General features: G+C 37.9%; 1 protein-coding gene across 1 annotated transcript; it reads right to left on the bottom strand.

Moving 5' to 3' along the window:
• Nucleotides 1–7,014: 7,014 nt before the first annotated feature.
• On the bottom strand, nucleotides 7,015–13,490 carry LOC140137642 (uncharacterized). Its single transcript, XM_072159376.1, has 5 exons — nucleotides 13,358–13,490; nucleotides 12,913–12,981; nucleotides 10,439–10,581; nucleotides 7,845–8,233; nucleotides 7,015–7,806 (listed from the first exon to the last, which is right to left on the bottom strand). Exons 2-4 carry the CDS (start codon nucleotides 12,956–12,958, stop codon nucleotides 7,955–7,957), a joined length of 468 nt encoding a protein of 155 aa, XP_072015477.1. The 5' UTR covers nucleotides 12,959–12,981; nucleotides 13,358–13,490; the 3' UTR covers nucleotides 7,015–7,806; nucleotides 7,845–7,954.
• Nucleotides 13,491–17,521: the final 4,031 nt, after the last annotated feature.

Here is a 17,521-nt window from a genome sequence, read left to right as displayed (position 1 = left end):
ACTAGTTGTGAGACGAAAACAGATATTTTCGATCCACTGACATGACTTATGAATAAAAAAGTCGTCACCTAACTCTGAATAAATGTATACATTAAAATTGGTAATACAAAATTAACAACTTTGCCGCTTTCTGCGGCCAAAAACCCTGTTCTGCCCCACCCCCTCCACCCCCCGAAAATCAAATGGTGCATCCTTGGAACTAAGGTCAAGTTCTTAACGGGATAATACAGGATACGGTTCAGAGAATATTATAAATAAAAATATTCCATTAAATTCCAATGAATATGCCTATTCATTTGCTTGACCGCCCGACCTTTATGTGACCCATAAAGCAATAACAATTAAGGGAACAAACCGAAAGATCGATGACGTCTATAAATGAGTTTGCTTAGGGGCGGAATAAAGTACTTTATCACGTTTGTAAAAAAAAACATTGGTCTGACAAAATGTGTCATTATTATATTTGTAAGGTTCCCCTCATTTTGTTCAGGTGGTGTATGACGTGCAGTCCCTAAATTCAGTAAATTTTCATCGTCAACCGTGTAATTGAATGGGATTATTTTGAAATTTTAAAACGCTTGAAATATCATAAACAAATAGGCCTATGTTGATAAATAATATAAATATAAGGGTCAGTCCATGTCGAAACAGATTGAGTGTACACCCACCCTCTTGGATTTTGCTCTCCTTTGGCTCAGGGGTACCTTTCATGGATCCCTAGGTGAGGTCACAAAAAAAAAATTCAAATTCCATTTCGTTTGCGAATGGCGGGCAATCAAAGTTTGACGACCTCGACCAAAATTGTGAATTTAAGGGGTCCAAATGACAAAGTGCTCTCTTTGCGGGGCACTTTCTTCTTAATTGAATCAGTTGTGATCCTCTTTTTGAATGTGGTCACTCACTGGCTGTGTCTGAAATACCTAATGCCAAAAAAGATATATTTCGGAATTTCGTTGGGATTTCAGAGGGGGTCAAAAATCAGCACTTCGTACTGTTCAATCAAATTATCTTGATTTTGAAGGACCCATGATAATGTCACAGTGCACTTATAGGTCCTAATTATGTTCAGAATGGATTAACCATATGCCAATGTCTATGAGCAATTAAAAAAGAGAAATTTCTAGACCCCTACAGAATTTTAGGCCACCCCTAAAGTGGTTCAGCCACAAATGGCACTTAAAGTCGGCAAATTTTGACCCCTAATAACTTTAGGTGTACACCAGATATGAATTTCTAGTCTTTTGCATCTGAAAGAATGTAGTTTAATGTTACTAGGAACATAAGATTTGTTTTGTATTTTTTGTGTTTTAGTATTAAGTTGACGCTTTCAAAAATAGTCATTTTTGCCTAACATACCATGCATACAGGATACGGTACAAAATGCCAATTTTAGTATGATATTTTTTATATTTTTGATCACTTTATAGCCATTTGTATTATTTATCCTGATATTTCAAGTTGCTCTTGAGTCAAGTAATAAGAAAAACTACTTTCTAATCCTCTGTATGGATTTTTTTTTTTGTCAAAAATGCACTTCCTGGCAACAATGCACATGCAAAGTACAGGTTATGGGGGTCAAATTTTCAGAATGCTCCCAATTATGTCAAGTAATATATCAAATTACTCGTATGGTCATGAGGATTCCAAAAATGTATAGTTTGTTATGTGTCAGACCTTTGAGGAGGGCGCTATGACGACAAATGTTCATAGGTCAACGACCTTTTTGAAAGTATCAAAACACAAAAAATACAAAACAAATCTTATGTTCCTAGTAACATTAGACTACATTCTTTCAGATGCAAAAGACTAGAAATTCATATCTGGTGTACACCTAAAGTTATTAGGTGTCAAAATTTGCCGATTTTAAGCGCCATTTGTGGCTGAACCACTTTAGGGGGGACTAAAATTCTGTAGGGGGGTCTAGAAATGTCTCTTTTTTTGAATTGCTCATAGACATTGGCACATGGTTAATCCATTCTGAACATAATTATGACCTATAAGTGCACTGTGGCATTATCATGGGTCCTTCAAAATCAAAGATAATTTGATTGAACAGTATGAAGTGCTGATTTTGACCCCCTCTGAAATCCCAACGAAATTCCGAAATCAATCTTTTTTGGCATTAGGCATTTCAGACACAGCCAGTGAGTGACCACATTCAAATAGAGGGTCACAACTGATTTAATTAAGAAGAAAATGCCTCTCAAAGAGAGCGCTTTGTCATTTGGACACCTTAAATTCCCAATTTTGGTCAAGGTCGCCAAACTTAGATGGCCCGCCATTCGGAAACGAAATTGAATTTGAATTTTTTTCTTGTGACCTCACCTAGGGGTCCATGAAAGGTACCCCTGAGCCAAAGGAGATCATAATCCAAGAGGGTGGGTGTACACTCAGTCTGTTTTAACATGGACTGACCCATAAGCTAAAACCGTTGGGGTTCGATAATGAACCCCACAAAACTAACCGAGTATATGGAAAATGCCATACGGCCGGGCGGTTTCACGAGTTGCCGGCTCGATCATGTCATCCGCCGCCTGATTTTGTTGTTAAATGGTTTATGGAATGATGTGAGCCATAGTGGTCAGCGACAATCTGATAAAGTGTGCTGATGCTTGTGGATCAACGTCTAGGCGTTGTGCCTGTGCGTAGCGCACTATATAAATCACTGCGCTTTAAAAAAAATCAAATTGTTGTTCTTTTATTTAAAACAAATATTGCAAAACCGTTTCCAAAAATATCTACTAATAAGTAGGCTATGATATTGCAATAAGCAACATTTTTCCTCGATTTTTATCAGTCATTGCATTAATGCAATGAAGAAGCTGACCAAAATTTAAAACGGCACTTAGGCCTATAGCAGAGATTATTGGGAATACGATGGAAAAAAATAAGAAACAAAACAGAAAAGCAAAACAAAACAAACAAAAAACAATGATGATTCAGTACGCAAAAAATTACTTTTTGTCTCATATAAACCCGCCGTGATTGTTATCTTCGGTAGACAGTCAAAATGATATCATAAAAAAAATCATTAAACATAAAGGAAAAAAATAGAGGTATGAGTCAGTTTCTTCGTAGGCCCTAAATGCTATCTACAGAAGATAGCAAGCAAAGCAAAAAAACATGCAAAATAATAATGCTCCAAAACAACATTGCCTAACACGCGTTCTAGATGATGATGATGATTCAGTACGGCATAATGTGAGGATTCAGTACGCAAAATCCTTGGGCCGGTAAACATTTGGTAAAACGGCTATAAATTGCCGCGCGCCTAGAAAAAAAAAAAAAACGGCATTAGGCCGAATGCAAAGCTATAAAGAAATGTAAAAATGAAGAAGCTGACCAAAATTTAAAACGGCACTATATAGCAGAGATTATTGGGAACATGAAGGAAAGAAAATGAGAAACAAAACAAAAAATACTTTTTGTCTCATATAAACCCGCCGTGATTGCTATCTTCAGTAGACAGTTAAAAATAATTACAAATAATTATCATTAAAAAAATAGTTAAACATATACAAAAAAAAATAGAGGTATGAGTCATTTTCTTTGTAGGCCCTAAATGCTATCTACAGAAGATAGCAAGCAAAAGCAAAAACATGCAAAATAATAATGTTCCAAAACAACATTGCCTAACACGCGTTCTAGATGATGATGATGATTCAGTACGCAAAATCCTTGGGCCGGTAAACTTGAGCCATGAATCAGAGAATGAAGCAAAAGTTGAGAGTGGCTCAACACAGTATGGAAAGGAGCATGCTTGGGATCACAAAAAGAGACAGGAAAATAAATGAGTGGATCAGAACATTGATTGATTGGACTGGAATTGGACTGGACTCGTCTTCGAGTCTGAGTCCTTTCTTGTCAGAGCCGAGCCGAGCCGAGCTGTTATTGCATAAAAAATTGCTTCAAACATAAGTTGGGCGATACAAGGGGGTGTCTGAGGGCGGATGTGACCCCCTGAGAAGTGAGAAACTTTTACAAAATGAAGACCTAGATGAAGCCATTTGGTGGACCATTTTGGCACTATTATGTGTAACATATGAGTTTGAAAAAACAGACGAACATTTGCGAAATGACGGCCCAAATGAAGCCAGTCGTGGACAAGTTTTCACTGTTATTGTATAAAAATTGCTTCAAAAGATGAGTTGGGCGACACAAGGGGGGTGTCTCCCTGAGAAGTGAGAAACTTTTGCAAAATGAAGGCCTAAATGAAGTCATTTGGTGGACCATTTTGGCACAATCATTGTGTAAACCGAAAAATTTGCAAAATGACGGCCCAATTGAAGCCAGTTGTGTTCAAGTTTTTTACTGTTATTGTATAAAAATGGCTTCAAACAACATAAAGTTGGGCGACACAAGGGAGTATCTAGATCTGAGGGGGAATGTGCCCCTTCAGACAGAAGTGAGAAACTTTTGCAAAATGAAGATAACTGAAGCCATTTGGTGCAACATTGTGGCACTATTATTGTGTAAAATTTGAATTTGAAAAAACCAAAAATTTGCGAAATGACGGCCCAAATGAAGCCAGTCGTGGACAAGTTTTCACTGTTATTGTATAAAAATTGCTTCAAACATAAAGTCGCGCGACACAGGGGGTGTCAGAATGGAGAACCTTTTACTACATGAAATGAAGACCTAAATGCGGCCATTTGGTGGACCATTTTGGTACAATCATTGTGTAAACATGGTAATTATATAAATAATTGCTTCAAACAGGACAGGGGTAGACAAGTTTTTACTGTTATTGTATGAAAAATGCTTTAAACATAAAACTTTTACAAAATGAAGACCTAGATGAAGCCATTTGGTGGACCATTTTGGCACTATTATTGTGTAAAATTTGAATTTGAAAAAAACCGAAAATTTACGAAATGACGGCTCAATTGAAGCCAGTCTTCATCTTGCATTAAAATTTAAAAACATGAACCACAAAACTCTGCATGCTAACAGTAATCAGAAATTGTCTTTTAAAAGACCGTTTTAAGACCAAAATTCAAATTATAACTAATCTAGTGGTATTTGTGCAAATTTACAAGCGCGGAGCGCGCAAGTATTTCAGAAATGAGGGGTGGGCGCCACTCTGTATCCTTGCCTCCGAGCGCCACAGCCCCTAGCTACGCTATTGGGGAGGGAGGGAGGGAGGGAGGGGGAAGGAGGAAGGGAGAGAGTGAGGGAGGGAGGGAGGGAAATTGCTATACAAGTTTTAAATCATACAAACACAAAGAAATTTTTTTTTTATCAACACTGTTTTAATAATTGTGTATACTACGTGATTTTTTCTTATTTTTACAGATATGTTGTGTATTATATAGGTCATACTATATCATACTGCATTTTTAATGTTGATAATCAACAGAATCAATCAATCAAAAACATAAGCAGGATTGAATTTATATAATTCAGTCCCCGGATCCAATCGCTCTACTAAGCTCGTTTCTTGTCGGATAAAGGTACTGTACACTCTCAGAAATACATTAATTAAAAATGCTGTAACTTCTTAATTATTCCTGCAAGATATACTTGACTAGTTTCCTTTAAAAAATTATATACACGTAAAAACAGTGTTAAACAATTGAACACTTTTCTGAACATATTATTGCCTTCAATTTGAAAACGTGTTTAAATACTAAAATGATAACCTAATGATAAACTAAATGATAATGTTTAGCCATTGACTTCCTAAACAAGTTCATAAGCGAAGGCAAGAATTGGTTCAATCATGGCTAAACAAAGGTTTTGAAGTTTATTTGGCATGAATAATTAAAAAGTTAGAGCACTTTTATTAATGTATTTCTGAGAGTGCCCCTTAACTGAACGGCTCACCCCGGGTTCGTTCATTGGAACTCAAAAAGAGTTTTCTCTGAACAAATGTCAAAGACAAACTACATGTACAATAAAACAACCATGCACGTTTTCTCATATGATCTTTTCTACCATGACAATATTCCTAAGTGGTATCATGATGCAGTCATGTCTACAGTAGAATTCAACTCGACCTTTGCAGGACTTAACCCCCATTAAAAGCTATTAAACCAAGATAACACTCATTGAAAACAGCTCAACTGATTAAATCATATCTTCTCTGGTTAAATACACACAACATATGTGTCTGCTTTACACGTACAATGGAGCAATGAGCTGGATTATACTTTCAGTTGGGTGAACGATTTAAAGCGAGCGCTAGAGAACAATTCTGTGTGGTCTTTGTTTACGAAATGAGACAATACGTGCTTATTGTTAACCAGCGTTCTTGAAAATGAGAAACATGGTGGTTTGCAGACTTAACACGGTTTGGAAATAATTTCTTCATATTTTTGGTGTTATCTGTCGTTTACATATCCTTCCTAAAACACCAAAGTACGCATATTTCCAAACATCTAAATTAGCTAAAAATTTAGGACATGTTACAAAACTATATTGTCTAGAATTTTAGAAGAGTACTTTTAATATTGGCCGGTTATTTTTCACACAGCGACGTTAACTAGGCAATGTACTATTACCTATAACATTAACTAAAACACCAAAGTACGCATATTTCCAAACATCTAAATTAGCTAAAAATTTAGGACATGTTACAAAACTATATTTTCTAGAACTTTAGAAGAATACTTTTAATATTGGCCGGTTATTTTTCACACAGCGACGTTAACTAGGCATATCCCCATACTTTTAACGTAGGGCTATTTGTAGAGGTCACGCGTCAATGGGAAAGAGCACTGTGTATTGTGTATAGGAAAACGGACAGTAACTGCAGTATGTCCTGCTACCCCCCTATAGAAGTCGTTCGTCGTTGAAGTATATTCATGGCATCATTAACAGTGGCGGCGCTACGGGGGGGCAAGGGGCATTTTTTTTGCACCCCCGTCCCCCCCACACACTTTTGAGGCAAAATCACGTAAATTTCCACTTTTTGCGGCAATTTTGCACAAAATTTTACCAAAAACCCCCCCCGAAATTTCACTTTGCCCCCCCCCCCCCCATGGAAAAAAAAAAAATTCCTGGCGCCGCCACTGATCATTAACAGTTTATATTCAGTGTCTTCAGTTGCGACTAACGCAGAATTTTTTATGGCAAGCCTTCGAGGTCATAACGTGAAGCAAGTTATGCGCATTACTTGGATTTGGAGTGCAAAGCCAAAGTATCGCTACACAATCGCAGCGACGAACGGAAAGACGCGGCGGAAATTAGCCTGCATCTGTCGTAACGGGAAACGCCCGCAAAACGTCGGAGTATGTAGTCATAACTGACATAATATACTACCGTAAAACCCCGTCTACAAGCATATTGTGTGCTTCCGATGAAAGCTACATTAATCCAGTCGCCATTATGGAGTTTGAGCAAATAAATTACGGATCCAAGCATATACAAACAAGTATTATTTTAAGACCGATCTATTGTATTGGTATATTAACGCTTGCTTCGAATTAATTAAGCTTTTAAAAAAACAACTATATATGCTTGTAGACGGGGATTTACTGTATTCCCTGTTGAAATCCACACTACCCCTGTGGAAGATTTTGTAAATACCTTCCACAGGGGGAGTTTAGTTTTTCCAATATAATTGGTCATTTTGAAACCCATACTCCCCCTGTATTATGGCTTTACCTATATCTTCCACAACTGGAGTGAGTATTTCAAATGGAAGTTACCCAATTGTCTATTCTATTCGAAATTCATACTCCCTCTGTGGAAGACTTTAGCTAAATCTTTCACAGGGTAGTGTGGGAGTATCCCAATGCATGGTCGGCCTATTTTCGTCGCAACGAGAAAAAAAACACATCGGAATATAGGCCCAATAAAAATAATTTTTATTGGGCCTATATTCCGATGTGTTTTATTATTATCCTTATGAGTTAATGTCCAGAATTGTTCAAGATTGGTGTTTATATTCTATTTCTATATTCAGATATTTAATAGTAGATCAATTTCATTTGAATATTTTGAAAAATTATTAAAATTGACGAGCCGTCCAAATTGTCACAACGGTAGATGTAATGATAACGGACAAGTCTATGACAATGCCCGCAGCACCGCCACCGCCGCCGCCGCCGCCGCCGCCTCCTGGAGCATTACATAAGTTGTCGTTACAACAGGTTACCTCGCCTATACCGCCAGGTCCTGGACCAGTACCAGCCTCAGCACAGAAAGAAGGTACCCCTGGGGTAGCGGCTGCGTCGCACGATCGAACTACACTTGCAGGGAGGATGTCAGTTTTCTCTGTAACATACGTCTGAGAACAGAAAGAAACAATGGCATGTAAAAATATGATAAGTAAGTTAATTGAGGAACTATTACGGTAACCATCGGGATTTCAATCAGGGACCTTCGGGTTATCATTGTACGATGCTCTGATTACTATTCTTCTAACGCTAGAGGGCGTTCCATTTAGGGAACGTATGAATGACGTTCAAAGTAAGTTCCCAGTTTGAAAAAGACGTAGCCTACAAACACAACACGGATTCGAGTCCCAGCTAGCTCGGTCGCAACACATTGTGGCGTACGTGAAGGACAAAATCAGGAGGGTGAGAGTTCATAAGAGCAATGCCGGATGGAGCGGTTACAGCAATGCTGGACTTATAGACGAATCCAAGTAGCCAAGTCATGGTCAGGATTTGGTCGGACATCTTTGGGTAGCCGCTAGCACCAACCTGATGCTTTGAGCGTCCAATTGTGCAAATAAAATCCGCCTAACACCTAGAGAAGATGCAAGGACGAGGAGGGTTAATAGAATAATAGCTAATACTATATATAATGGAGATAATTCCGCAGGTAATCCCGTCGCATCTATTCAACCATATAGTCCTTTTGTTCGCAAGCACGTCAATGCATAGATACCGCGTATAGTTAATCCGATTATTAATATGTCACTACAACAACGAATAGACCATGCTGTGTGTTTTGTCGAAGGGAACTGTATTGTGTTATTCTTTTGTCTACCCGTGTTTTCGCGAAAGGTGTAAAACGGGTGATGGAATGCAGTTTAAAATTTCCGCCAAGGCCGAATAATTTCACATTTTGAGTGCATTGTAGCCGACGGCTACCCAACTAAAGGCTGCTAGTCAGGTGTAGGAATGCGTGAATTTAGATTCGTCTATAGAGGAATCCAAATTCACGCCTTCCTACACCTGACTAGCAGCCTTTAGTTGGGTCCCCGCCGGCTACAATGCATCCAAAATGTGTAATGATTCGGCCTTGGCGGAAATTTTAAACTGCATTCCATCACCCGTTTTACACCTTCCGCGAAAACACAGGTAGACAAAAGAATGTTTACAACACAATACAGTTCCAACAGTTGTGCAAATACTTACACCTAGAGAAGGTCGAGGAGGGTTAATAGAATAATACAATAGAGATAATTCCGCAGGTAATCCCGTCGCATCTATTCATAGATGTACAAAATTAATGGATGAACAAAAGGACTATGTATGCATAGATGCGACATGATTACCTCTATTGTATATATTATTCTATTAACCCTCCTCGTCTTTGCATCTTCTCCAGGTGTTAGGTGGCTTTATTTGCACAATCGGGCGCTCAAAACCCCAGGTTGGTGCTAGCGGGAAACCAAAGATGGCCGACCAAATCCTGACCATGACTTGGCTCGTTGGATTCGTCTATAGGATACATTTTTAACGCATGCGTGGTCGTCACTAACAGCTTCAGTCTCCACCACCTTCGCAACACGCTTTGTAGAGTGACTGGAATCACACTGACGGCGGAGGAGACTAGCTGGTCAGACAATTTAATTCTATCAAGCATATAATACCTCAACAATCACTGTCATATTCCATTGATTTACTACAGAATATATTGTATGCTCAACATATAATTTAAAATTGTAAATATGTTAACCCAGGGATGTGAGAGTAAAAGTATTACGACACGTGAATAAAATCATGTAAGACATGTAAGAAGTAAAATGGTCGCTAGGACACATCATCCGGTCACTTGATTTCCGTTGTCTTTCCCTAATTTATTCAAGTTTCCTGACAAAATACGTTTCCGAAAAAAAACCGTGTATACGTATGAACGACATATTACTATTAAATAACGGAGTCGATAATCTTCCAAAGTTATCTCTCTGCCGGCCCGATTCCATTTGAAATTGAAGTTTAAGTTTCAAACTATTAAACTGCATGCTGGGACTGCATGTATCATTCACAGTTAAAAAGGAATAACTATTTTAGGACACAGCTAGCTTGCTCTAAACTTATAAGTCACTATGTGAAACAAAAAATTTGGAAAAATCACTCTACGACACTATGTGTTGCGACCGACGATTTGGCTTTACAAATGTAATTGTTGTCTTTTTCAAGAGGAAAAATAATTGCAAGTTTTTGTCTAGTGATTTAGTTGGCGCGGGAAGGTTAAATGTTTAGGAATTGTCGTTTGGAGCCGTCTGTGTAGAACTATTTTAAACCAATAATATACTTACATAACAGTAGCTGTCGGCACATGAGATCTGGGCAACAGTTGGCGCACTTGAGTCAAAGTTGCTGTCAGAACAAACGTCTGCTTGTCCAGCCCCTTCTATCCACCCACATACGTAACAATTTTTCTGCGCCACAACTACATTCTCTGTAAAATATAAGATATAATGTGTTTTTTTAATATGTTTCTAGGTTAAAGGGATGTGATCCGACTGACAGTCTCGTCCCCCATTTTTCTTCATCAAAACTGACTTATTTGTATGAGAAGAAAGCTCATTACCCCAGTAAAAAGATATCTTCATGGCAGAAATCGCCATTGGTAGGTTGAATCCACAGCCACGCATGGCCATTTTGTTCCGACCTGTTTAATAGTTTTGAGATACCTAATGGGCTGAGGGACATCCGACTAAGGCTATTGACAATAGCCCGGTGACTGACCCTCTGTGTGTGAGTGATCATGATATGCGCCATTAGGTCATCCGCTTTTAGACTGCCTCCACGAGTGTCCTACACTGCGCTATAGTTCGGCATATATAAAATCAGAATTTTGTCAGTTTTTGAGTTCAAGACACACGGTTGTTTCTCAAGACGCAAGCTAACGACTATCATATCCGTTCAACACATATATTCAAGTGCAAGGAAATAAATATGGCTTCTTTAGAATAAAAAACTTACGGGAGATATTCATCATTTTCTACCCCGGTATCCAAAGATTTATCGTCTGAATATCAAATCGTGCATAGCACATTCACGTGTGTCGATCCCGGTATTGATTTTAGTATCTCTGCTGTACCAAGTAATTATTAGCCAGGCGATGTCGGTGTGCGAGATATGTTTCGTTAAGGTGGTGTGAACAAAAACGTGGTAACCCACGGCATCGCCAATACACGCATTTTCGATAATAAAGTATTTGGATTTATTGGTGAGTGAATTGTTACCTCCAGTAAGGGATTTCGCGAAAGCACTACTGTGACGTCACACAAATGCCGTAAACAAGGGCTTCCCCGCAGCGCAAGCAAAGACGAACGAAAGCACAAAATTGCAGATGGAAAAATGCATCAAACTCAAAGAATAAAATAAATAATTACCTAACGCTTCAATTTTCATGTAGTAATGACTTTATTTTGCTGTAAAATTGCTACATAATAAATATTAAGAGTTAAACAACTGCAAAAATGTACTATCCTATGGGGCATTGTTATACATTTGTTTTTGCTTCTCGTATCAAACACGCTGGATAGCTGGAGCAATATCTAAAAAATTTTGAAATACTATTGTTTTAACATGTTTAATGGTAGGCCTATATATGCCTCAATGTAAGAGAGAAAACAGAACATGAACAATCGGACCACGCTCCGTTAGGGCCAGTTTTATTCAATTCAGAATAGTTGAACGTTTTGCGTTTTGCAGTTGTCACAACAAGTGCAGTGCATAGGGGAGACCGGGGAGTGCATGTTCGCCCTATTTTTCCTGACTATAGCCTAGCTAGAGTTTGTCCACTCTGAAGTACAAAGTGACAATGCTCGCATATACAGCGAGTAAACAGTGCGCAGAGCTGCGTCTCTGCTGAAGTATGCGTGCCTTCAAAGTCGGCACAATGTGTGCGTCCGCGTCGGTACTTTGTACTTCAGAGTAGACTGACTGTATGTTAATTTTAATTTTTCAGGTTAGAAGGGGAGTTACTAAATTTATTGCAAAGTATAATGTATAAGCTAATATATGGGTTCAAAGTGAGCAAAACATGATTTATTTACAACTTCGAGGGCATTATGGTTTAGAACATAAACGGTGGTATGAGTCCCGGGGTATGAGTATACTAATACCACTTTAAAAAAATGCTTGCCAGTAGTTTTACCTTGTTTAAAGCCATTATTATCAATACTTTACATAATACGCCGATGGGCGAGTCCACCCTGGGTGTCCGCCTAGGGACAAACACATCATATGGTACTTTCCCAGCAGTCACGAGATCAGAAATCCGTGGCGGGAGGACGAGGGTGGACACACCCCAGTCTCATCTATATACTGTACATATATTAATTGTACCAAATAATATGCCGTAGCGACTAAACATCGAGAAAAACAAAATCCGGGTACCAAACATCACGTCGTAGCGAAGTAGTCAAGACACAATTATGTCACAGAAATATCGCAGGCAAAAACGTTTATTATTAACCTGTGCCTATCGCGAGGGTCTTTGACAAAAACTAGGTCGATTTAGAAGTGCCGAGGTAAATGGCTGGCAGAAATTGGCTGGTTTCTGTAACTTTCAAACTTAAGTCGTATTTTCCGCTCGAACTTTTGCTGCAGGGGAAAAACGCTGCGGCAGGGAGCAAGTTGATAGTTGCCCATCGTGTCTCCAAATACAAAGAAAAAGTAGGGATTAAAATTAGTGATGCATGGGCATCTTTCTATGTGCCTCTTTCCATGTATGCCACTGTAATAAATTTTATAGAAGACGCATGAATATGCCACTTACCAACTACCGCTAAGACAAATATCGCCAATACTAAAAGACCTTTCATGATTGGAAGCTTTTGGCGAAATCCTGTGGAACAAAAGAAAAAGTAGGATAATAGGCTATATATATATATCATTTAGAATTCAAATCTAGGATTTTGTAGTGGTTCTGTAATAACACATGACCAATAGACCATTATCTACTGCATCTTATTATAGATAAATAAAACTCCAATTTGGATATAGTCAAGAATTACTTTTTAAGGAACAGCAATGAAAAGGTATAGGCATATATGCAGAGAAACCAAGTACACCAGGCACAAAAAGAAACTCGTCAGTTATATTCATCCTTGCTGTTCAATAACTTGATAATTTTGGATTATTCTGAAATATACATTTTGTTAATTGGACCTTTCTTTCTCATTTGACACCCTGTTCATTAAAATAAAATAGGTCTAACTTACCTTAAAGAGTGAAAGTGAGAAAAATTTCCAGTAATAAATGTCGATACTACTAGTATAAGATAAGTGCGAACAAGTCCCAAGTACCAAATTGTCGAAACGAAAGCTTACACCGACACTGCATTCCCACCACCTGCGCTTATGTTTTATATAGCCAGTGCTTCCGGAAGTCATGTACTCAGTACGCATGTTGGAAATTATGACATTGATGTTCAGAGTTTGGTGACCAAAGTTTGATGACGCCAACTCCGGCTCGGTGCAATTGTTATCACGCATTTTTGTGTAGCCCATGATGTCAACTATTATCTAGTCTCGGTCCCAGCCGATTTGTGCTCCTTCGTCACTAAACAAACCGTCTGGCGACAACCTCATAAAACGTCTTTCCTGATTGGCTGAATTAACTCCGTAAAATATTGTGTTGCCAAATAAGGCAAGTGATTGACAGCCATGCGGTGATATAAATCCCCGTATTAATCAACACAATGTATGTGAGTACGCGTTGCGAGTCGCTGACATGAAAGGCGATATCAGACGATTGGCACCTCAGTGGCTGCAAGCTAGCGTACATTTTGCGTTTGCGGTATCTATAAAGTACGATGTTTGTGTCACTTACACAAGTCACGCCCTAATTCATCAGCCATAACCAATTGAAAACTTTTTTATTTGGAAATTCATTAAACCAATCAGCGAACGTCATTTCGGGGTTGTCGCCAGACGGTTTGTTTAGTGACGGAGGAACACAAATCGGCTGGGACCGAGACAAACTATTATCATGATTATACCTATGGTAGCGGTGCAGCTTTAACGTCCCCTCCCCCAGGAGAATCTCGCTACCTACCAGGCTCACCCATTATATTGAAATAATCAGGAAAATAATGGCAACCATTAATGCCATATTATAACATTTGCTGAGGAGGAAGCCCTCAATATTTTTTCAAAATTCTACTTTTTACACGATTGTTAAGTATTTTAGTAAACTAACATACCCTGCAAAAATCAAGACTTGAGGTGCCTGTAGTTTTGATTTTGAATAAACCGTCTGAATAAGACGGTTCAGACGGTTCAGACGGTTTATTATTACGATGGAAATATTAATCGAACGCGTACACGGTGTGCATAACACCGACGACTCACGCCCATTGGCGACATATGCGCTGGTATTAAAGCCATAACATTTTCATACAAAAATAGATAAGTATTTCTTTGCCATAAAATGTTAGCTTTTACTGTCGGATATTATGCCCTTTTATTTTTGGGCCCAACAACTAAGGTAAAGCAAAGAAAATTGGAATTTACTACCAGCGCCGATGTCGCCAATACGTATCACTCCTTCGGTCGTGTTTTGGTACAATCTTTTGTTGTGTAGATCACCGTCCCGCACGCCATTATACGTAATTTGTTATGAACATCGCGTATGCGTTCGACTAATATTACCATCGTAATAATAAAACGGTCCCTACGTTTTATTCAAAATCTCGGATTTTGACAAAACTACAGCACCTACCCAGCAAACACAAAAACGTTTTTACAACGTTTTAAATAAGTTATATTTTGGGTTTTGGTTTAGGTAAAAACCTTTTAATAACATTAAAATGTCCAGTTTCAGTTTCAGTTTCAGTTTTATTTACCAATTGAATCATATTTCAATACAAACGGTATTACAATGGAGGGATGACCAAAAAAAAGAGCACAAGGCTCGTACAAGTTTGGCCACTCTGAAAGAAATTTATAAGAGAACTACTAATACTTAAATACTACGTGCAAAGACGAGAGACATTATGAAGCGACAAAACTACAATGTGCAAAGCGAGACAGGACAGCACATGTGAGACAGACAAATATGTTGGCAATACGATATAATCAAGATAATAAAAAGATGGTTACGAGACTTCAACGTCACGAGAATCATTAATTGGAAATCAACATGATCTATAAATAAAACCACGAGCAATCTAATTACAACTCATATTGGGATACAAGATAATCTTTATACAGGTTACTAAAACATTTAATGGTGTTACAGTTACGAATATTGAGATCAATAACATTCCAACTTAATGGGCCCTGTCTTTTAATTGTGTTATTTGCAAGATCTGTTCTGAAGTTGCGAGGTCTATACAATTCAGCTGACCTGGTTCCATAAGAATGGAAGGTATTACTCTTCTTAAAATAATCAGTGAAAATATTTGGGAGTAAACTACTTTTGAACTTATACATAAAGAGGGAAATTTGATGTTTGTGAATATCATAAACGGTTAGTGTATTTAATCTCTTAAACAAAGGTTGTGTGTGTGCAAGGTAATGTGAGTTGGTGCATAAACGGACAATTTTCTTTTGTTTGAAATGAATAGATTGTAAATTGCAATTATTCTTGTCGGCCCAAATAATATTACAATATTGAATATGTGGTAAAACCAAACTAGAATAAAGAGAAAATAATGTTGAGCTAGAAAGTATGTGTTTAAGACGATAAAGAATACCTGAATATTTCGAAACAATATTTGTAATATAAGTGTTATGTTGATGCCATGTTAGAGAATCATCAAGAATTATCCCGAGAAATTTTGTGTGAGAGACCCTTGAGATAGGTTTGTTTTCAATATTGATTGAAATAGTGTCAGGATACGTAATACGTGTGTTGTGTTTGTTTTTAAATAACATATATGTGGTCTTTTTAATATTAAGGAAAGTTTGTTTACTTTAAGCCATGTGGAAATTTTTGCAAGTTCAATATTAGCTGAATGTATAAGGTGATGGAGATTTTTATGTGAAGCCAATAAATTAGTGTCATCAGCATAAATGACAAATGAGAAAAATTTACTTGAGAACACAATGTCATTTATATATAGAATGAATAATAAGGGTCCTAAGATCGAGCCCTGTGGAACTCCACAACTTGTATTCAAATGAATTGAGTTACGATGATTAAAGTTAACGAACTGGGATCTATCAGTAAGGTAACTCCTGAACCAATCGAAGGCATTCCCACGAATACCGTAGTGAGCGAGTTTTGAGAACAGAATATCATGGTTAACCGTGTCGAATGCCTTCGAGAGGTCCAGGAAGATACCAAGGGCGTGATTTTTGTTATCGAGATCGTTAACAATTTTATTGTAGACTTCCATGATGGCCATAGATGTGGAACGGTTAGAGCGAAAACCAAATTGTGAGTTATGAAGTAGATTAAATCGGGAAATAAAATTGTACAACCTCTTGTGGACCAGACGCTCAAGAATTTTTGAAAAAGCAGGAAGAACTGAAATTGGTCTATAATTGGAAGAATCGTGGCGATCACCATCTTTAAAAATGGGAACAACTTTAGCGATCTTAAGTTGGTGGGGAACAAAACCAGAAGACAGGGATAAATTAAAAATATGGACAAGTGGGGTTGCGATTGAGGTGCTGACTGCTTTAATAACCTCGGGTTTGATTTCATCATGACCACTGCTTGCTCCAGGCTTCAGTGCCATACAGAGATTGACTACTTCATCGAAGTTGGTGGGTGAGAGAAAGAGTGAGTTAACAGGAGAATGAGCATTAATTAAAAATTCACGAAAATCAGTATTTGGTTGTTGAATTTTGCCAGCTAATTTAGACCCAATATTAACGAAATATGAATTGAAATGATCTGCAATATGCTGAGAATCCGAAGTTGAAACGTTATTGATGTTAAACATAGTTGGAAGATCAGACCTATGTTGGCGACCGAGAATAGAATTTAAAATATTCCATGTTCGTTTCGAGTTATTTTTACAATTCTCTAGTTTCTCAGCATAGTAGTCTTTTTTGGAAGACCTAATGATAGAAGTTAGTCGATTGCGATAAGCATGATAATTCATTTTGTTAGACTCTGTTGGATGACCGACGTACTTTCTGTAAAGTTTTTCCTTCCGAACAATAGATTTAAGGACGGCTGTTGTAATCCACGGTTTGCGGGGAGTTCGACGACTATGTCGGGTTATAGGCCTATAAAGGTCATGAAATTGTTTTAAAACGTTTTGTATGAAAACACACTACAACAATATTTTTATAATGTTTTCGAAATCTCATTGTAAACTATTTTTGCAAACATTTTTGGCCAAATATTTTGTCTACACTTAAATAATATCATCACGACACTTGTAAACAAACCGTGCTCGAATTTGATTGACAGATGATGTCAGACGC

Source organism: Amphiura filiformis, chromosome 17 (genome assembly GCF_039555335.1).
Source record: "Amphiura filiformis chromosome 17, Afil_fr2py, whole genome shotgun sequence".
NCBI lineage: Eukaryota > Metazoa > Echinodermata > Ophiuroidea > Amphilepidida > Amphiuridae > Amphiura > Amphiura filiformis.
The sequence above is the reverse complement of the archived record's forward strand: the minus strand, read 5'-3'. Positions and strand labels throughout refer to the sequence as shown.